This window comes from Oryza brachyantha, chromosome 6, assembly GCF_000231095.2.
Source record: "Oryza brachyantha chromosome 6, ObraRS2, whole genome shotgun sequence".
Classification (NCBI taxonomy): Eukaryota; Viridiplantae; Streptophyta; class Magnoliopsida; order Poales; family Poaceae; genus Oryza; species Oryza brachyantha.
The window spans coordinates 741391-763207 of NC_023168.2; the positions used below are offsets into that span (position 1 = coordinate 741391).

The following is a 21817-nucleotide window of genomic DNA, read 5'->3' on the forward strand; positions in this document are numbered from 1 at the left end:
GTTTAGTCATTTAAAAAGCATGCACATGGAAAAAGATGTAATATGGGTTAGTGCAGTAGCATCATCTACACATTACTGTGAAAGGCGGGGCATGCAGTCGTAGCAGCTGAGTTTTATCTTTGTTCAAACTCCAGCTTCTGTACTAACAAAAACACTTTACAAAGAAAACATGTACTAGTGCATCAATAGCAGCAAGCAAGCAGAGTAGCTCAGTAGCATCACACAACCTCAAATTGTTCAGTTGCAAGGACAAAGTCACTGATCATTGGGCATTGGAGCAAGCAGTTGATCAGGTGAATTCATGAAACAGTGCAGCAGGCAAACTATTAAGCAACTGATTCTAGAAATAGTCGCGAGTAACCATGAAAAAGTGCAACATGTAATCAAGCGTTGTTGCAAAATGGCGTTGCTGTTGCTGCATTCGTTCAGTTGATGATGCCCTCGGCGTGATTCTTTTCGCTACACATCATGGCACTGGATCCTGAACATTGGTTGTTGTTTGCTGACTTATAGCCCAGAATGGCAGCTTCATTTCTGCTTGAATTGACAAAAAATTGCAGGGTTAGTATTGAGATTAACCAAAACCCAACCTGCCTAAAATATTGCAAGCGTTATGTACCGTAGTAGCCTACCAAGCAGCAGAGAGCTTCACTTGAGGAACCACATGAAACAAGTTTTGAACCCCCGTTAAGCATCCAACTTTCATATATGTAAGGTAGTGGGTAGTGGATGAACAAATGCAGCAAGGCAACTTGCACTCAGATCTTCGGTGTCACCTCTCCGGCAGAACCTTTACAAAGCATGCATTTGCTTCATCCAAATGGAATGTCAAACTCTGTTCCCTATAAGAGAAATTTAATGAAAAACAGAGGGAGTGAAACAACAAGAAAACTTCAGTGTCAGATTATCAGCAAATGAATTATCTTTCAGACAAACACAGGATTAAAATATGTGGCACAAGATGAAATCGGTATCCGAAATTTCAAGTATGGAATATCTAACATGTGAACTACAAGTAGGAGTCTAGAAGTGACCAATAAGGTTTCTCTAATCCTTCGCTGGTATGGTATGTGCAACCATACCTTCTAATCTTATTTCAGAAAGTAAAACAGAAACAAAATATTATTAAAATATAGAGACTGAAAAAGTAATTGATGGAGAATAGACTCAACAAAAAATGTACACTTCTAATCTCCCAATCATAAGTGTTGCAATGGCGGCTGCTAATCGAACAACAAACCAGGATGCTGATAGGAATACTACCATTGACAGTTCATAGCAAAGGTGAAGAAAGAAATAAGATGGTACCAACAAAAGCAGCGAGATTCACTGGAGCAGTGCCTCCAAACCAGAGCAGGAGTTGTATAGCAAGAGGGAACTCGATAGAGAGCAGCCACCATGGTCAGTCGTCGCCCAGGTGAAGAAGAACGCGCGCGTCAATCATCTTCGCTGCATGCAGAGTTTAACAGAAGAGATAGAAAAGATTAAACATGTATGTCAGCTCAGTTGATAGATGGATGGAGTGCACAAATGACTGACCTGCCATCACGGTGATCAGACGATCACTTGCGAGCACTCTCCGGCATCGTTATGGATGGATTCCGTTGCTTCACCATCGGAGCCTTCATCTTCTGTCAAGACTACCGGGCTCCCCAAGTCAGTGTCGTTTCGGTCCTCAGGCAGCCACAATGCTGGTTTCCTGGGGTGTGCCTTCACTTCCTCTTCCAGAAGATGGAGCGCAGCCACCTTACATCGAAATTCAAGTGAAATCTCCTTAAGCTGTTCAAGGTGCTTGATGCCAACAATCCCTGATTTCAACTCGCACCATGACATTTCTATTCTTTCCATGAGGGGCGAGGCGCCCTTCTCAAATCTTATACCTCTTAGTTCTGCCATGTGCCAAATACAAAGTACCTTGAGATTTGGGAACTCCTTCTCCTTGAGAGGTAATTTCTTCCCAACATATGCATCCGACTCGAGAGCTAGAAGCATGAGGTTGGGCAGTCTCCCAAGTATCTCTATGGCTCTGCCATCTAGTTTGCTTTCATACAAATAAATCTTCCGCAGCTGCTTGAGGTCCCTAAAAGATTCAGGCAAAACGCTCATACATCCGTTCAACTTGAGCTTTCTCAGCAGGGGAGGAGGTGAGAAATTGGAAGGAGCCAGCCACTCAAGTGTCCCATCAACACGGAGAGATCGGAGGGAGGATAGCTTCTCTATAGCTTCACAGAGTATCTTGAGCTTGCTGTCCTGTGCACCCTTTGTTGTCACCCATAATTTTTGCAGCCGATGAAGTTCACCCAGCTCTTGAATTGCTTTGCTTTTAGTTAGTTTCATGTCTATGACCTCTAAGACCTGTAACTCCTTTAATTTGCTGATTCCTGTTGGTACCCTCACACCCCATGTCTTTGACCAATGGCTAGAGTAGGCTCTATGAAGCTCAGCAATAATTCTTTTGCGTTCTGTAGAACCAACTAATGGTGTCAAAAGCAAGGGCATGCCAAACGTATACTTCAAGCATTCTATCGGTTCATCTGGGTCAAAATAGCCGTAAAAACCTGCCTTGCTGCAACGGAGGATACGGAGCATAAGGAGTTTACTGATATCAGTTGGTAGTATAGAAACTTCACTATACCTTATGTCCAAAACTTGTAAGTTCTGTAATTTCCCTATATATCTTGGGAGTGCATAAAAATATGGCCACCTTACAGTACTCATATTCAAATATGTCAAGTGTCGTAGCAACCCTATGTTGTTTATATCTTTTTGTGTCAATGGAAGGTCTGCATTTTCTAAATCCAAGGCTCTTAGCATCGTAAATTGAGGAGAACAAATTGATGAGCCAAACACCATGGATCTCTGACCAAACTCACCAAAGATAGTTAACGATCGAACACGGCTGAAATTCATTCCTACTATTGGGTAGTTGTTTCCATGGTATGACACATGACGGAACTTATCCACTACTATTGCAGGCAAATTATCTCCTATTGAGTAAACAAACTTCTCCTCTTTAGAAATTGAGACTATAATATCACGCATGATATCATGGACCCGACACCTCTTAACACATCCTTCCACATTTACTCTTGACGGTTGAATCATGCTTCGGCTAATTAGCTCATCAAAGTAACTTTCCCCGACATCACTAAGGGTCTTCCCAACCCTAGCTCTAACCAACCCCTCTGCTATCCATCTGTTTACCAAATGCCATCTTTTAATTTCAAAATCCTCAGGAAAAATGCTTAGGTATAGAAAGCAAGGCTTAAGATGAGATGGCAGATGGTTAAAGCTTAGGGTCACCACTCTCCTTATTGCCTCAGGACTTGGGTTGCTCTCAAGCTCTGAAGGAAGCTGGCTGCACATTTCTTCCCACTTTGATGAATGTTTATTAGCAAACATTGCTCCTATCGTTACTATGGCAAGTGGTAAACAACCACACTTTTTCACTAGTTCTGTAACTATGTTCTTCAGCTTGTCATCATTCTCCATGTCTTCTTTGTTTTTCCTTATTTTCATCAGCATCAAATCTATGGCACATTCCTTCTCTAGGAGTTTTAGGCGGTAGACAAATGGTTCAGTGGTGCACGAATTAGCTACATCATCTAATCTAGTTGTTACTATTATCCGACTCCTTTTGTTGTTTGTACCAGGGAAAGCAATTTTCTTAATCCTTTCCCAGTCATGTGTGTTCCACAAGTCATCAAAAACAACGAAGTACCTTTGTTCTTTCAGCTGATCTCGCAGATATGTACCAAGGTCGTGTGCTCGTATTGCCTTCCCTTTGAGTCCTTCCAAGCATTCCATCAATGAAAGACCACCTAAAAGTTGATTAATCATATCTTTGAGCATCTCTATCATTGAAAATGACTGTGACACCACGATCCAAGCACGATATTGAAATTTCTTTTCAATGTCTTCTTTGCTTTCAAAGATCTTCCTTACCAGAGTAGTCTTACCCAATCCTCCCATGCCAACCACACAAAGCACCCAACAATGACCATCATCATCGGCATCGATGCTTATCTTGTCAAGTAGCTCCTTTTTGGAGGTGTCAAAGCCTACAAGCTTTGCTTCTTCAATGTTGCTAGGAGAATGATTGCAAACATCGTCCATGGAGTCAGTCTCATCAAAGGTGTTGCTTGCCTCCATCTTGATTGAGTTGTAGCGTGTGTTCCTGCAGCTCACTTCTTCAACTCTTGATTTGAGGTTTCGAATCTTGACAGTAATTCGGTGACGGCCTTTGAGATTTATCAATTGCTGCAAGAGACTTTGGTTTCCCACATGGACCATAAACTCATCGAGACAATCTTCAATATCATAGGACAAGCTCCTTACTTGCTCAGCCCACACCTTCAGAAGTAGGTCCTTCTTCTTCATTGCTTCAGCGGCTATCAGGAACGCTTGCATTGTTCCCAGCTCATCTTTCATGAACCTATCAACCAGTGGTAATAAAAATGAAATATAGCACTCTTGAGCATGTGAGATTGGGTTGGGTGGAAATATAAATTCATATTTTTACTCATTCAGATTAGAAGAATTTGTAAGGATATTGTAACTCAGCTTGTTTTTCTCTACCTTTACATACCTTAGGACCTACTCATGTAAAAAAAATCTCAAAAAGAGAATTTGAAACAAGAACGAAGTTTTTGGTTGGAGGTTTTTTTTGTTAATGCTCCAGATATCATATTTTTTATGATAGTTTGGTGAAATCTCACCTAATACTAATCTCTCTGCTCCCACCTCCTCTCTAAAATCTTTTTCCCCTCTGTTTTGCTCAATCGTGGAGCAATTAATGGTGGCAGTGACGACAGAACATGCCATGTATGTGTATCTCTTTATAACCAATAAGGTTATGTTTGACATGGTTCCAACTTCTTTTCTCGTATAATTTGAACCTAACCTAACGGATTGAACTCCATACAAAATACAAGCAGGGTAGACTGCAGTACTCAACAAAAATAATTAGAGATGTGGAGCTAGGGTTTAGCAGCTCTACGCTAAACTCCGCTCCTACAATTAAATTTAGAAGTTAGAGCGCTAACAAATGAGCCCTATAACAAGATGAGTTAGAGCAGGCATAATAGCAGGCTATAAGCCAACCATAAGTATATTTTAAAGAGATAAGAGGAGAGAGAAAATATGTGGGCTACTAATTCGTAGCCAGCTGTAGCACGGGCTCCAAGACACGGTGTGTGTATGACAGGTGGGACATGGTAGTATATGTTTTGTAGGTAACTATTGTATGAATTGACTATTAGATTGACTATAAATGAATTGGAGCTAGTAGTTGGCTATACTATTGAACTTGCTCTTATGATCCTGTGCAACACTACTCATTAACATATAGGCTTCTGCAAAACACCCAGGTCCTGCCCAGACCGAATGCTCCAAGGCTCTAATAGGGTGGGATAGGATAGGGGGGCTGCTCTTATGAGCAGTTATTTACTCTCTTCATTATTTTAGTATTAACATATAGGGATAATCTTTTCACATTTTAACGAAAAGCCAACCACGTATTTGCAAACGAAAAAATTTGTGAATAAAACTTTTATATATGTGTTTTTTACTGATTTAAAAGTCTAAAGCTGAAAAATAAAATGAAATTTAAAAACTCTAAATTTAAGATTAAAAATTTAAATTTCAACTTATAAAGATAAGAAAAAGCGAAAGTAGGACAAGCTTTGATACTGTCAGACCAAAAAAACTCCTGTGATGTTTAATCTAATGATATAGATCTGGTACAAATACAACTAAACACTTTTAGGCAGAGTTGGCTGCTCTGACTCTGAGTGGAAAATGTCAAATACAAAGAACGGAGCAGTTAAATTTGTTTGCTGCTTGCTCTCTGATTTGGAATGAGGCAAGACTTGGATGGAAGATCCACCATATTTCAGGTAATAAGAAGTAGCGTCTGATATTTTGTCTAAAGGAGCTAGCTAAATACTCACCAGATCTCCTTCTGCACACCCATGAGCAAGCTCATCTCTTCGCCGGCGGCCGCCGCCGCCTTGCTGATGGCGCTCCCCAGCATGGACCTCGCCATGCTCAGCACCGTCTCCGCCATCTCGCCGCTTACTCCTGCGAAACTCGGGCTCTCTGGGCTAGCTCTGGCTCTGGCAATGGCAATGGCAGCAGGAGTAAGAGGAATACAGCTTGCACAAATATGCCAGCCACTTTAGCGATCACGATCGCAATTATTGTACTACTGTCCACTCCACTAGCCTTTGTCCATCGCAAATATCGCAATTATTGCCGAGCAAAATTTTTCTATCTTTAAGCATGGTTTCTACTGCCTTCTCACCTTCTGCGTATCGTAATTTTTAGATGTAATATTCTAACTCTTCGTTTTATTTGAAAAAAATTTATTATTAATATTTTTATTTTTTTATAATAAAATATAAATAGTATTTTATGTGTGACTATTTTTTTAATTTTTTATATAAATTTTTCAAATAAAATGAATGATCAAAACGTTAGACACATAAATCGAAAAATAAAAAACGAGAAGATAATATTGTTCTACACGGTTCAACGAGATGTTTTTTACCAAAAAAATCATATATAAATTATTTAAAAATTCAGATTAATTTATTTTTCAAGTTAAAAAATTAACCGTTAATTAATCATATGCTAATAGATTTCTTGCTTTGCGTGCATGATTAGACTAGCTGTCACTACCAACTTCGAACGCGCCCTTTGTTTTTTGTGATGATTGGTTGGACTCCTCCTACTTTACTTTCTTCCTGGCATACAGGTTCTACAGTCATCGGTCCATATTAGCCACCAAGTCAGGGAAAATTAAGAGGAACTTCATCTCTATGATTATACTTACTCAGTTTCAATATAAATGTATGCGTAGACAAATTAATTATAAGAAAAAATAATTCAAATGTTTCTCATTAAATAAAGAGATAACATGAAATGAGAAGTACAGATAAAATGGATAGAGATTTGAATACAAAGTAATTGATCAAATGTGAATTCTAAAGATACATACATACATATATATATATATATATATATATATGTGTGTGTGTGTCATATCCGATGATTTTACTTTGTTTCCAAGATGGCTCAGCACCATATTTATCATCCGAAATAATCGGTTCATATCTACATCCGCACATCATCCATTTCAAGTCCATTTAGAAATTATATTTTTTTGACCGAATAGAAATTATAGTTTTGGTCCTTTTGGATAAGTAGAACCAATGTGCGTGCTAGTCCGATCCATTTGAACCACTGCCAACTTGTTCCATGGGTTTCTCGAGAAAACAAAGATTATAATGCATAGGTTCATGGCACTTACCAATGTGCGTGCTGGTAGCCCAGCTTGGCTCGGCTCATTAGACAGTTCGAGCCAGCAGCTCGTTAGGCTCGTGGTTCACTGCATTGAGATGAATTCTTTGCATGACAAGTCTACCATTACTATAAAAATGTAAATACCAAAAACATAATATAAATTCAATTTAAATATAAAAACATAATCTAATTTAATCTCATGCCTCTATAATTTGATGATCAAGATTGCATATACTCTAATGACCAACCCATAAAGCAATCTAGAAAATTACTTTAATACGATTTTTTTTAGCTCACGAGTAGCATGCAAGCCAAATGGTTCGTTATTGTAAACGAGCTGAAACGGTGGATTGACTTGTTCTCAAGTTGAGCCGAGCTAGGAACAAATTGAGTGAACTATCGACCCACGAGCTTTTGTCCATGCGTTCCTCGAGAAAAGAAAATTTGTATGCGTCGAGGCCTTCGAATGCGTTGGGCCAGATAATGTCTGGCCCATCTAAACTACGGAAGATCCACTGCTGGGCCTGCATAGCGGCTACGTTTCCCTTCTTGGAACAAGTCTGTTTCGCAGCCCCCTTGTTCTCCTCCTGTTCCTTCTCCAATCTCCCATCCACCGGCGCCGGACGGGGAAGGAGGGCGAAGATGATCTACCGCAGCTGGTCGCTGCTCTCCTCCACCGTCGTCATCTGGGGCGGCGTCGCCAGCGCCGGCCTCACCGGGATCTTCCTCCTCAGCGGCAAGGTAACCGCCATGCCCCCTATATACTTGGTCAACCCCATGCGGTTCCTCGCCATCGTCATGCCCCCTGGCCCCTGCTTCCCCCCCACACGTGGAATATCTGTTGTTGTGAGCTTGGATCCGCGGCTTCAGGTTTGGGGCAGATTTTGTGTGTTAGGATAGTAACATGTGTTGTTGGCTGCTGTTACTAGTAGGTTCGGTTCACTAGTTCAGATCTGTCGGAGAGACATGTAAAAATGTTGATTTATGACTGCCTATTACCAATGGTGTGTTGCTGATTTTAAGTAAAATGTAGTTAAGGATCATCATCATGTGGGTGATTCAAGTACATCATTATCAACTCCTGGAATTCTCGAATCTCGACTGGTGCAAGATATTGTTGCATACTTTTGCACCTTTTGGTTTGCATAACAAATTGTTTCATTTCAAGCGCAAGCAACGCGGTAGTATTTTCAGCATACTGTAGTAGTTTTCGTTCGATAAGTTCACGGTGCATTGACTAGTTCGGTAGCACATCTAATGATCTTTGACTCGTGGCTTCTGATTGATTCGTTCAGAAGCTATATACAAAACTAGTTTTTACAATATGTGTATTCGCCTTGGGGTATCTGAGATATTTTATCAAGTTGAGTAACTACATTTTGTTATAGTCGACGGCTAGCAGGAGAGTTGGCTTATGCCATGTAATCTTAATTTCTAGTCTTATTTTGTGATTCTTATGGGAAACATAACAATTCACTGCAAACCAGAGAATTTGGACACTAAGAACCAGTAATGGTCATTACATGTGTCAGTGCTTAGTAGTTCATTTATGTCATTTGATTAATCCTCAGGTGTTGTCCGTTATATTTCTGCTGCCCTGTAAGTACTGTTTGATGAATGAAAGGATTAGATGGTCTGCTCCCTTAATCACATGCGTGTAAAAAGAGAGTTTTGGGAGTCGAGCAATGATATTAGCCAAATACCATATCTTTGATGAGATGATAACCCTCAAGCTTATCCCAACCATGTATGAGGCAAATTCAAGTAGAATTATTGGCATTCCTCGAAAGTCAAAACTGTGCGTTGTGGGAATATTGGATCTGAAATATTGGGATGTTGTATTGTGGGAAATACTTGTAATGAGAATCTCCATATAGGCTTATAGCCATGAAATGTTATTTGTTCTGGTGATTTCCTTGAGGCATCTGAACTTCTGAAGGCATATTGTCTTTAGTGCATAGGTTACCAGGTGACTGTTTCTTAGAGTTAGTAAACTGAAATAAGCGTTCTTTTTTCTCAGATGTAGTCCACTACATCGTGCCTTCTTAAGTTCTCATGATAGAATTGCTATTGTTGAGTTGGTAGATTTTTTCTATATTAGTTGCTTGAGGCTGCACAGTTCTGTTATATTGGCCCTTCTTAGTGGAATGGGTTGCAACTATTGTCCGTATTTAATAAATGTGTTGTGATTGTGATCCTCTAAATTTATCGTTCATCACTGTTGAGGTAGAACGGCCATGTATCTTGGTCATCCTTAATTCTGTATACTTCTATTTTCAGTATCATAGGATTCATACTTGTGCATTGAATATATTCATGTTGTCCTTGCAAACTTTTAGCTTTCAGTTCCTAGTTTTGACATTCATATGTCTTTGTGAGGGCTCCGTGGATGGTTGGAAAACACTTGTTTCTTATCGTGCAGCTTGGCTCCTACTTTTGACATCTATACGTTTGTAGTCATGAGGGCTCAGTCGATGGTTGGCAACACTTGTTTCTTATCGTGCTGCTTGACATTAGTCTTGTTATCTTTATCTGAAGTATGCCGACATGTTCCAGAACTAGGTTAGTTTCCCTTGGTGACCAACCTGTTGATGCCAAGTTGTTGCCCACAGCCGCCTGTTCTTGGGCTGCCTTCTAGAATTGATCAAAGTGTGACTGCACATTTTTTTTCACAAGAAATCCAAGTGTACTAAATGCCTGATCCAAGCGGCATGTATTTTTTTCCGTCTCTTTTCGTTCGGTTTGGATGCTAATAAGTAATAACCCTGCAATACTTGTGAGTTTCTTTACACTTAATTTGTTGCATTCTGGCAGGAGAAATTCCAGAGCTATCTTTCTCGTGAAGGCGAGAGGCTTAGGCAGCAGGACAGAGTGGCAATGGACCAGAACTAGCCAAAGGCAATATACAAGGGAAAAAAATTTCCTCCTGGAGCAGTTGCTTTGGCTCTCTGAGCTCCAACTATCTCCACAGTGAATCGCGATGCCCATGGCTCAAGCTCTCTGGTTTCTCGATGCTGTGCAGCATTTCTACTAAATGATTGACGATTTCGCTTTAGCCTCTGATAGCCACTGGTTTGTCAAATCATTTTTTACTTTGTTTTCATCCACTTGTGTGAGATGTCGATATCCTTAATTTAAATAAAGGTGGTCTCATTTGACGGGACACCGTAAATATCAAAGCAACCTTTTGCACTTTAGTGGGTCATACAACCATATAAACAATCTTAAGTTCAGTATCTTTTTTTACTTAAAGTATGCTGCATAATCTTTCTCGATTTGCTTGTGCAGTTTATCAGCTTGTGGGTGTTATGTGCAGAAATATGTGTCAAATAAGAACACAGCTACCCAGTCAGAGACAGCGACAGTAATCTTATTCAGCTCAGTTCATGATGTGCATTGCTGTATATAATAGGTGCTTTTGCTCTGACATGACGCTGGATAATATTCCAGTGAGTTTGCTGATGCAGCTTATCTTGGATCTTTTCGAAATAAACAACACCAGTCTGAGTCACAATGCAGGGCAACACCCGTGCCTCTCTTTTACTCTTTTTTTCCTTTCGTTTGGTCTTCTTTTGAGAAACGTAGAACAAACTCAGACGTTCGTAATACGTGGAAGAATATGAAGAGACTCTGGAGTTCTATCATGTACAGAGCAGAGTACTAACTGAACTATTTTGAGCAACTTAATTACATCAATCAAGCTGGAATTGATCGGCCATAAACATGACACAAATATGGCTGGCTGAAAATAGAGCGCTGCTCGGCGCTTTTTGACGCAAGATCGCCGAGGTCAGCCTTGAGCATGCAGCAGAAGCAAAAACTCCCTTTGATATGAGGTAATTAGCAGGAGGCAGAAGCTTGAAAGAGTTTGTACTCTCTATCGAGTCCTCTGCTCCATTAAGGGTTGGTGAAAATAATTCGTTAGAATTATGTCCTATGAAAAGTTATTAGGTCGATATGAATAAATTACAGGAAAATATAATCAAATTATTTTTCTTCAAATCATACCGATAAAACATATGAAAATTTCAGCCTACTTAAATCTCTTGGAAAAATATGTATGAATTGATGTGGTCATATTTCTTATTGCTACACTTTTTATATTCCTATAAGTTAAAATTCATTTAAACCGAATACCCCCTACTAAGCATAACAAAAAGAACCCTTTTAAATTTTAAAAAGCATATCTTGATAAGTAGTTCGACGTATCATCAAAAATAAAAAATTATCCTAAAATATAATTTCTTCTTCATCTTATTATCTTTTTAACCGATTAGAATCTTTCAGAACTAAGAAATAAAATTTGTATCAGTATTATATAGTAAAGGTATATAAATTGATTTATTTTCAAATAAATTTTAAAGTCTACTCAATCCGTCCATCAATACAAATTCACAAGGACTAAAATGTTATTCACTTTTTTAAATGCCAATATATTTATCCCTTATTTTTTTAATTTCAATGTGTTTGTTTCCTGCTTTATTAAACTTTAATACAATAATTGCTTAAGAAATGATTTTTTTGAGATAAATATGGAAGCTACAGATAAAGATCTGTATGGTGATGGGGATGCAGTATAAATTTGTTTTATTTTGGAGCGGAGTGATGAGCGTTTCATGTTATTCGCGGCGCTGTCAATTTCCTGAATTTACATCAGCGAGCGAGCAGAGAGGAAGGAATCTTTGGGTCCCCGCGCGGAGGCCGACAGGATAGCCCGCCGTTTTTGCCGCTGCGATAAACCGATAATGCCCGTGCATGCACCCTGTCTACTCGCTTTTATTTATAACGTAGTACATCAAAATTTAATTAATATTAAATTTAGAGCATTTTTTTCATTTTTCAGAGAAAATATTAGGTATCACTACGTAAAATCATAGAAAACAGTAAACTGTGAGATCACACGAGGATGAGAAAATTGCTTTTAAATTTAAAATTAATTTTATGGGTTTTAACCAAAGTTTTTTCTGGTATGAAATAAATCACTAAAAATGTGTTTATAATAATATTATTTATAAATTATTTTAGCTTCCCAGTTTAGCTTAGCTTTTTGCCGAGACAAATCACCCTGTGCATGCCTGCGAGCCTGTCTGTGTGCCACAGTACGAGCAGATGGATAGATGCATGGATGAGCACGTCGCATCCTGGTCGCGTCTCTATCCGGCGCGAAGCCAAACCGGTGGGAGGGGCGCGCGCCGCCGTCTGTTTCGGCCCGCCGGAAAATCGCCCTCCTGCCTGCCGGCCAACCCTCTCCCATGCATGCACCCGTGGTTTCCGGACAAACATCGAATTAACCAACCAACAGGATTGCTACCTATATAAACGCCTCGATCGAAATCCATCTCGTCTGAGTCTGAGATACTAGCAGCATCCATGGTTATACATCTCCGGCCAGAGCAGAGCAGCCATCCATCGCCGGCGTCGAGCTAGCCAAGCCATCCATGGTGAACAGTGCAGTGATGAGCTACGTACCTACTACTGAGTGAGTGATCACTCGGTTGAGTGAAGTTAATCACTCTACACATAAAATTAATCAAGAACCGTATCCGGACGGCGGTCAAGGGGAGACCGGCGATGGAGTCGAGGTACGTGAAGGTGGATTCCCGCTTCTTCCTCGTCGACGACGGCGGCAACAGCAGCAGCAACGGCAACGGCGACGCCGACGGCGAGTGCTACCACTACCTCGACGCCTGCTTCCTCTGCAAGCGCGACATCACCTTCAACCGCCACATCTTCATGTACAAGTACGCGGCACGATCGATGATCTTAGATCAATGGATTCGATCTCTCGTCGAATTTAATCTGCTTCGTGTTGATCGATTCTCTACTGTATTTGTGTGTGTGTGTGTGTGTGTGCAGGGGGAACGCCGCGTTCTGCAGCGACGACTGCAGGCAGGACCAGATGGACATGGACTCCGCGCTGGCCGCCGTCGCGCGCCGCCACCGCACGCTGCAGCGCAACAGGCCCTCCTCCTCCTCCTCCTCGCTGGCGCCGGCGCCCTGCGCCGCCAACGAGGCCGGCCTCTTCGCGGTCATCCCCCGCCGCCCCACCGTCGCAGCTGACCTCGCCACCCACGCTGCAGCTCCCGCCGTGTCTGGCTAGCTACCCGTTTGTACAGTCACAGCACTGTCCGGTCGACGCGCGCTCGTAGCTAGCGGTTTGTGATCTCTGCGAATGTTTTTTTGCCATCCTTGCAAGATGGTTCATGGTTGTGTTTGCTCGGCTCAGCTATTGCTAGCTTCATGCCAAACAAGACGAGACGACCACGCGAAAACTAGTATAGTGGTCTCCTCGCCATGGAGATGAGATATATGATCAAGAAGAGGGAGGGACTGAAATAGATCGAGAGATGTATAATTAGGGTGAGATGGAATCATGGATGCTGTACTAAGTTGAAGGAGATCATATATGTAGAAATTAACTAGCTGTAATGGTGTGGTTTGAGTTCTTGATTAAACTCTCCCACAACGATCGAACTTTCTTTATCCTTTTGCTTGAGAGCGACGAACTTCGCTTCGAATTTACCTTTTGAGCTGCTGCGACGAATTAATCTCTTCTGTCATCTACGCCGCGTTTCTCCTCTGAACAGAAATCGTTAATTTCCTTTCAGAAAACCATCCGGTTGATAATTATATATCATCGTCTAAAAAGTATAGAAACCAATTAAGCTCATGATCGCTATGCCTGCCTTAGTCCGTTTATTTAATGGAATTATTGATCGCCGGAGCTCCCCGGCCGGCGATGAGTCGGTCCACGGTCGAGAGCCGAGTCGTCCCGAGGAAGACGAAGACGACGAGCGGTACAGATTAGGTCTCTGGGCTTCTGGGCTCCACTGGCCCGCGTCGTCAAATTGGGCCTCGTGCACTTCAAGCCCAGTTCGGCTGCTGCCAACTCACACGAATGACTATAGTATATAATATAAAAAGTTTTTTATATATAAACTTTTTTATAGTTACCTTATCATCCGATCCTATGTGATATCTTAGAGTGTTAAGAGGTCGATAATACTTGTTTTTAGCCGAAACGAATACAACAACAAAGCCTAGTATTGTTTAGCCAAGAATGAATGTCAAACGAACATGACGGCATGAGGTGTGGATGCTATATGTGCAGTCTCAAAGGAGCCACCTACACCATGACACGTTAAATGGAAACAACTTGTTCTGCACAGCGCGAAGGACTAGATGAGTGGCAACACTAGTAGTAGGCACGACTTTCTCTTCAGACTTTGGATCTAGTTGGGTGGTGGCCACAGTGACATGATGTACGATGTACGTTAGCAGAGGAGATAGCATGAACACCATTCGGTCCACCACTATGGTGGATAGAGGTGGATAACGAGCCAGCTCGGCTCGGCTCGGCTCGTTATCGTAACGAGCTAAAAACCCAGCTCAGTTTAGCTCGTTACAAAGCTCGAGCTGGCTCATTAGGCTCGCGAGCCATGCATGAAAAATTAATTTAAACAATTTTTTAATAGATTATATAAGCAAATTTTCAGTTCAAACATATAAATCATATGAAATTGTATCTAAATATTAAAGTTTGAACCAACAAATCACATAGTGAACCTATAAAGTATTGAACACATGTTTTCCGAGGTGGAATCAATGAATGTCGACGAATCGCGTATCTTTGGTCTAACTCGTTAGGCTCGCGAGCAGCTCACGAGCCAACTCGAGCTGACTCGTTATCTCTAACAAACTAAAATGCTAGCTCGGCTCGTTAGAAAAATGAAACGAGCCGAGCCGAGTCGAGTTTGTCACGAGTCGAGCGAGCTAACGAGCCACGAGCTTTCTGTCCACCCCTAATGGTGGACAAGTCTTCGTTGTCGAGTCCAAACCAAGGAGAAGTTGGAGGATCCCATTGCGGCTAGCTGTCCTCGACACAATCTTCTCCATGTTCGGAATGTTTTGTCTTAGATGTTGCGCCTCAGCGTCGATGGCGTGGATGATAGCCCTCGGCGATCCACACAGAGATAGAGAAAAGTATCGGCATGTTGTTTCCCATGCCAATAAGTTGTTGTTCGTATGTTCCAGCCCCTATTGCCCCCATCCTTCGTGTTGCTCATCACCAATGCCGTTGGCATCCTTGTCTCTTCCATAACAAGTGAGGAGAGATGGGTCATGATAGAGGGTCCCATTATTTTATATGTACTAACATGTCGACCACTCATATTTTCTATATTTTTTAATGTTTGCCTCTAATATCATGTAGACACTGTTTATGTTATATGGGACAAAGACCAACTCAAACAAGCCAGGTAAGAGACACATTAGTCCAAACCACTCTCAATACCAAGTAGAAACTCAATTTGCATTGGGTTTAAAATCTATGGTACCCTAAACTTGACTCGTAGCTGTGGACCTAAGGCGGGCCTTTTCCATTTCGATTTCGTACGGCCCGATAATGGGATTGGAAGTTACGTGCGACCCATTTTCGATCCTAATTTTTACAGATCGATCCCTCCGTTTCTCTCTTTTTATCCTGCTGCGCCGCGCTGCGCTCGTCCTCCACGCCGGCGGCACGCGCCCGCCGTGGCTGCGCGCCGTTGGGCTTCAGGACCTCCGGCCCGCGCCTTCTCCACCACCGCGAGGGTCACCGTGCCGCTCGCCCACCTGGCCGACCTGCCCACCTCGCTTCCCGACCCCCTCCCGCTACACCGCAACCGCGCCCGTCCAGCCCTGGCCGCGCCGCCTCACCGCACACAGCCTCGCGCGCCTCCTGCTCCTCCTCACCACGGCGCGCCGGGCGCCGGGCCGCGCCCATCATGATCTACATCACACTCAACCTCGTCTCGTCGGTGACTTAGATGCCGTCGTCAAGGTTTTCGATGAAATGCCTGGGCTGGGATCTCCCGAGATGTCGTCACCTACGCCACTGTTCTTGCTGCCTACTGTAGTGTAGTGTGAAGTGGATAGCATGAGGATGCACAGAAGCGCTATTTGATGATATAATCACCAGGTGGCACAACCAAACAAGGTCATATTCATCTTGCAAGGAGGGAAAATCTATTGAGCTATGTTCTCGTGATTTGATGCAGGAGACGCAAGGGACAGGTTATGTGCCATCCACAGACAACATTAGGTGCTCAGATGATTGATGTTCTATGCCAGGACAGAGAAGCAGAGAAGGCATACGGCATACCTAATGTGGAGATGGATGGTCAACAAGAATGTGCACCAGATAACATGGTTATGACTTACGAGCACATTGATCTATTGGTTATGCAAGAAAGAATGTGGCTGAGTAACCTATTTGATGAGCTCGAGAGGGGTTTCAAACCAATCTTGCTCACTTACCTATTTCAGTATTATGTGAAAATGGGGAGTTACAGGAGGCAGGTAGGTGTGGGGTGACATGGAGGATATGAACCAAATGCCATGACTTATGAGGGCTTGATCAATGGATTCTGCGAAAACAGTGAAGCTAAACGAGGGGGCTGCAATCTTTGAGAGGGTGGTGACCAGAGGGGGCAATCCAAGCAGGCTAATTTTCCAAGTTTTGGTTGACAGCCTTTCCGAGCCAAGACATGAGGATATTACCTCGGCTTAGTGTTAGATATGTAATCATATGTTGCACAGAGATGTAATCAAGGAGTTCAACAGCAGTGCCCTACAGAGAAATTAGGATATTGTGGCCCTCTGAGTTTGCTATTTCTGGGATGTGCAGACAGTATGGGAATACATTGGATAAATGAAAGAATGTGAGCTGTATTGACACCAATCACACGGTCACACTGGTAAGCACTAAGCAGTCTATGACATGTGTTTTGATAATAAAGCATCAGTATCCTTTATTTATTTATTTTTACTTGATAACATAACTGCATATTTCTTTCACTGTTAACCATGAATATCCCGATACAATACATAATGGTCATGTCAGAATTTTGAGGAAAACACATTCTATTAGTAAAAACAAAAGAAACCATTTTCTCGTACAGCCCTTGTTAATTAGTTGCAAGAAAAAAGAGTAAGATTCTAATTTTACAGATATAGATTAACTTAACATGGAAACAGTTAGCATCTGTATGATTTGAATGACTGTCACTGCTTGATTCCTCTTAACCATAGTAGTGTTATCTTTTGTGCTTCCTGTCTTATTTATACAAATTAACAAGAAATTTGAATCATTAAGTTCAAATATTTGCGCTAAATAGCCAGTGAGAAATTGCTCATGTGAAGTTCTGTGCCTCTTTTTTATTACACTGCAATGTACCATGCGAGTATGAATCATTTCATTTTCCGAAGTTGCATAACAATCGGCGTGACCAAACTAAACTGCCACTGCAAATTTTCTGAAAATTGAAGGTATAGCACAACACCAATTTCTCATTTTTACATGGTTTGGAGAAAAAACAATGATATTTACATTGACACCTACATGCTCCTTAAGACTGTCCAAATTCTCCGCAGGACTGCCATGCACAAACTGCACAAGGAAATCCTCAAGTATAGACTGGGCATCCATCAACAACTACACCTTTAGCAGTAGGGCATGAAGCCAGAGGGCATCCATCCAAGTCATTGCCCCACCAGTTCAGACTAATGTTCTCCAAGCCTAGACAAAAGTAAATAAGCACAGCCATAAATGCCAAACCAGCATCCAGGGCACCTGAAAGCAGATAATTATGTCTCTCCCACCAATCACGGCGATATCTATAGACCACATAACCTGACAAGAACCCAAACAATATCCAAGTTGTGTAGTTGACGGCAGTAGCAGGCGGCATCTGCACAGTGGAACCAATCAATACTGGTATGTTGATGAGCAATATCCAACTCTGGCTTGGGAATGATTTGTGTGTAAACCAGATAAGTAGAGGGGCAATAGCTCCACCCAGAAAGAACCAATTTACAGCTGAGTAAGTGCCCAAGTCCCCGAATATCCTGCGTGGACCAATAAGTCCCCATATGACTGAGGCATCATAGAACACATGATCACCCGGGCAGGTCCAGGGGCTATCTGATGAGAGGAGCTCAGTGTTGCAGATGTTGGGGACTGTCTCCATCATCCACCATGCTGTTCCAATGTGTACAAATGCTGCAATCGAAGTTCCCACCACCTGTCACGTTTGAACTTTGAAGTTTAGTAGTGGCATGAGATACAGTAGGACCATACATATATTTCTTTAGGAGAAATGACACATAAAATAGAGGTAGTAGAGCTAACCTGAGCCATAAACATTGTCCTAGGTGGAATCTTCATGTAGTGACCCAGCTTAAAATCTTCCAGAAATGCCAGGGCTTGTTTCATGCTGATGTACCCATATACCTTGAAGCACATATTTGCCACTGGTCGTCCAGGATACAGATACCCAATTATGTACTCTGTGATGACATTCAGGGCTGGAGTCTGTGTACCAATGGAAAATGATGAGATTGTGAACATGTACATGCTCCACATCAATATGGCATAGTATGCACTTGTGCTAATATAACTTCATATACCTGGTTAGTTGTTGCTTTAATTATCCCTATTGGCAGGGTGAAGAAAAAGGCAACGGTGCATGCAAGCAAAAACCCCCACCACGGCAATTGGAGCATCTCAATGTTGTATGCACAAGCAAATATGGACATTACGATGCTAGAGATAAGGATGCAGACGAACCACCATTCTGGTACCTGTTTATATCTCCTCATAAGTTTTGTGTGCACATCCATCCTTCTTTCATTAAAAGCTGATTTACTTAATTGCCAAATTTCACTGTGCACAAGTATCATATACAGTTCTCAGCTGCAGAGTTTAACATTGCACACTACAAATTGGCAAATCTAACAACAAATTACCTTCCATGGAAGAGGAGAACATGGACAATTGTTGCAGTAAGGGTGGCGAAACCGACACCATATGTGACAACAAAGAAAGTGCTGATGTACAATGGACCATTCTTCTCATAGGCCACTGCGTCAAATTGGAACTGGGAATCCACGATGCTTGAGATATTATACTTTTGGCCAGTTGAGGTGAAGAGACCATCAGAAAATATAGGAAAATTCTGTGCCTTGTAGAAGTTAAACCAGTATATAATTGGTGTGATTATGTACATGATGATGAAGAAGCCAGCACCAACATTTACGGTGGCAAACCATGGGCTAGCAAGAGGGCTCCCAAGGTAGGAGGAGACAGTGGACCAGTCGAGACCAATTGCAGCAATGCCAAGGCCCCTGAGACCAGAACCGAGCTGGTGCGCAAGAACAGAATGGGGAAAGACCCAGCAGATCCAGGAGACTGAGGTGAGCATCTGGAATAGGTAGCCTGGAAAGATGTAGTATGCGAAGCTGCAGATGAATGCCACCAGGAAGAACTGGTTGCGCGTCATGCCACCTTTCTTCCGTGCTTCCTTCTCATGAAGCGCTCTGACAGGTAAATACATTTGCAAATGATGAAATGGAAGTATGTACATTGTGGATTTGTGTGTGTATATATTGAGGCTCATAAACTGGTGTATATAGAGAATACAGGATAGGGAAAAAGATTAGATGCAAGTCAAACGTATCCTAATATATTTATCTAATTCTTGGTTAGAAAATTCGTATACTCTAGCATTAAATTTTAGTTTTAGTGAACACAAACTAAGTTCATCTTTCATCTAGTAAACATAATATGTTCTTGTTTTAGTGAAAGAAAATTAAATTCCTATTTTGTGAACGCAAATTTGCAGTTCTTCGCTAGAGTCATCTGCAAACAGAAATTTGATATTTGGATAAAATTATCGTGTTTTTAAGTGGATATCTCTCAGGTTTATATTATGAAATGAATTTATTAAGGTCCTTACCATGGTTTTATAAAATCATCCACCTGGTACCAAGGTAGCTATACGATGAGTTTAAATTCAACTTGAAATGAAAATGAACCTATTTCTTAAAAATCAAGGGATCCAAACAGGGCCTATAATCAATCAAGGTGAAGCTATGTACGAAACCAATTTGAAATTTGGCTGAAGTTTGCCGTTCCATCCTCCTAAAGAAAATTTGAATTGCTAGCAGTAGGTACCTGAAGAGGGAGACCTGCACGAGGTTGGAGGGCCACCACATCGCCGCCGGCTCCACCAGATACCGCCGGAATATTCCCGCCCACCCGAACCCAAGCACCTGATCCACACACGATGCGCGCGCGTAGGCAAGAATTCATGGAGGAAATAGCAGTTCGCAAGGTCTGCGGCTTGTGGGATTGTGGATATGGTGTACCTGGGTGGTGAGGACGACGAGGAGGGAGACGAATAAGGAGATGGGCTTGCCGTAGAACACGCGGACGGCGGTGATGACGTGGATGGCGTACACCGTGCCGGCGCCGGAGTTGGCGAAGATGGTGATGAGCACGTGCTCCTTCACGTTGAAGGGGCCCGGGTTGAGCGTGAACTCCCACGGCCGGCCGCGGAAGAAGGCGCGCTCCGGCAGCGCCGCCGCCATGAGGCGGCCGAGCGGCACGACGGCGATCTGCGCCGAGATGGCGGTGATGGTGAGCGGCTCCTTGCGGTACCAGAAGAACTGGTTGAGGAACGACAGCACGGCGCAGGACACGACGCCCAGCACCCACATCCGGAACGTCAGCACCGGCGTCCCCGGCTCGTCGCCGACCGGCACCGTCAGCGCCACCTGCTCGATCGGCGAGTTCTCCACCACCTCTCCTCCGTGCTCCGGCGAGCCGCGCGACGTCGACGGCCGTACTGGATGCAGACACACACGCGTCAGCAAAATCAGCGACGCCCTTATGCATCCACGAGCGGGAAGATTGCGTACGGAGCGGAGACGTGATCCGGTCGCCATAGCGCTCCTCCTCTGCTTCTTCTTCTTCCTCCAGCTCTTCTTGGTGGGAGGAGGCTGCCATGGCGGGGCGGTGCAGTGCAGTGCAGTCTGCACTGCTGTGCCGTGGTTGTGCGCCTCCTCTTTTGATTTGTCAAAGGTTCTTGCTACTACTACTACTTCACTTCCTTGCACAACATAGTTACATAGACAAATGTATCAAGACATTTATCCATACAGGTACACGATGAGATCAAAATCTCCTGCCGTAGAAGTGGCACGGATTCTTAATCTGGCAATTTATAAAAGTTAATTATTGTATTTTGTTAGTATCGTATTATAACCATGACTAATTAGTTAAATTGATAAATTAACTTCCGAGTGGTCTCCCGATTGACCGAGAATTCATTTCCGTAGAGATACTATCATTTCTTGGTTTTGTTTGGTGCGATGCTCATGTCGTGCAATCCAACCAAAATCTAAGTAGAATATTGGTTGTCAGGCCAACTTGTTTATAATAAAATTCTGAATAAAAAAATGTTTGTTTCCTTTCACACACACACACACACACACACACACATATATATATATATATATATATATATATATATATATATATATATATATATATATATATATATATATATATATATATATATATATATATATATATATATATATATATATCTGCTAACCAATCAGACTTCAGTGGGTCACCTAGTACTCTGCACCGGCCACAGGATCGATCTCAAGTTGAGCGTTTTTATTA

The 21817-nt window shown here is 42.3% G+C and overlaps 3 protein-coding genes and 1 pseudogene across 5 annotated transcripts; 2 read left to right on the forward strand and 2 right to left on the reverse strand.

Moving 5' to 3' along the window:
• Positions 1-811: 811 nt before the first annotated feature.
• LOC102710211 (putative disease resistance RPP13-like protein 3) lies at positions 812-6160 on the reverse strand. Of its 2 annotated transcripts, none has more exons than XM_015838745.2 (4): positions 5952-6160; positions 1540-4435; positions 1309-1444; positions 812-842 (listed from the first exon to the last, which is right to left on the reverse strand). In XM_015838745.2, exons 1-2 carry the CDS (start codon positions 6065-6067, stop codon positions 1555-1557), a joined length of 2997 nt encoding a protein of 998 aa, XP_015694231.1. In that variant the 5' UTR covers positions 6068-6160; the 3' UTR covers positions 812-842; positions 1309-1444; positions 1540-1554. The 2 variants fall into 2 exon arrangements, with proteins under 2 accessions (XP_015694231.1, XP_006655728.1); XM_006655665.3 differs by having other exon boundaries at positions 1309-1449.
• A 6413-nt stretch (positions 6161-12573) lies between these two features.
• On the forward strand, positions 12574-13822 carry LOC102710500 (FCS-Like Zinc finger 15-like). The gene is made up of 2 exons (XM_040524951.1): positions 12574-13046; positions 13162-13822. Exons 1-2 carry the CDS (start codon positions 12877-12879, stop codon positions 13403-13405), a joined length of 414 nt encoding a protein of 137 aa, XP_040380885.1. The 5' UTR covers positions 12574-12876; the 3' UTR covers positions 13406-13822.
• Positions 13823-15709: 1887 nt separating this feature from the next.
• LOC121054666 lies at positions 15710-18867 on the forward strand (annotated as a pseudogene).
• Positions 17459-21269, reverse strand: LOC102701457 (oligopeptide transporter 7-like). 2 transcript variants are annotated; one of them, XM_040524950.1, is made up of 7 exons: positions 21046-21269; positions 20494-20972; positions 20300-20397; positions 19093-19662; positions 18754-19009; positions 18476-18658; positions 17459-18368 (listed from the first exon to the last, which is right to left on the reverse strand). In XM_040524950.1, the coding sequence occupies exons 1-7, from the start codon at positions 21131-21133 to the stop codon at positions 17751-17753; spliced, it is 2292 nt and encodes a 763-aa protein (XP_040380884.1). In that variant the 5' UTR covers positions 21134-21269; the 3' UTR covers positions 17459-17750. The 2 variants fall into 2 exon arrangements, with proteins under 2 accessions (XP_040380884.1, XP_040380883.1); XM_040524949.1 differs by having other exon boundaries at positions 20494-21269.
• Positions 21270-21817: the final 548 nt, after the last annotated feature.

Bases quoted from the DNA above. Each gene is read 5' to 3' on its own strand.
- LOC102710211 (XM_015838745.2), bottom strand. From the start codon at position 6,067: ATGGCGGAGACGGTGCTGAGCATGGCGAGGTCCATGCTGGGGAGCGCC. The intron at 4,436-5,951 runs GTGAGTATTTAG...ACTGGTTGATAG, and splicing joins GGTGTGCAGAAGGAGATCTG to GTTCATGAAAGATGAGCTGG.
- LOC102710500 (XM_040524951.1), top strand. From the start codon at position 12,877: ATGGAGTCGAGGTACGTGAAGGTGGATTCCCGCTTCTTCCTCGTCGAC. The intron at 13,047-13,161 runs GTACGCGGCACG...GTGTGTGTGCAG, and splicing joins CGCCACATCTTCATGTACAA to GGGGAACGCCGCGTTCTGCA.
- LOC102701457 (XM_040524949.1), bottom strand. From the start codon at position 21,072: ATGGCGACCGGATCACGTCTCCGCTCCGTACGCAATCTTCCCGCTCGT. The intron at 20,398-20,493 runs GTACACCATATC...TGTGTGGATCAG, and splicing joins TCGTCGTCCTCACCACCCAG to GTGCTTGGGTTCGGGTGGGC. The intron at 18,369-18,475 runs GTTAGCTCTACT...CAAACGTGACAG, and splicing joins GGACAATGTTTATGGCTCAG to GTGGTGGGAACTTCGATTGC.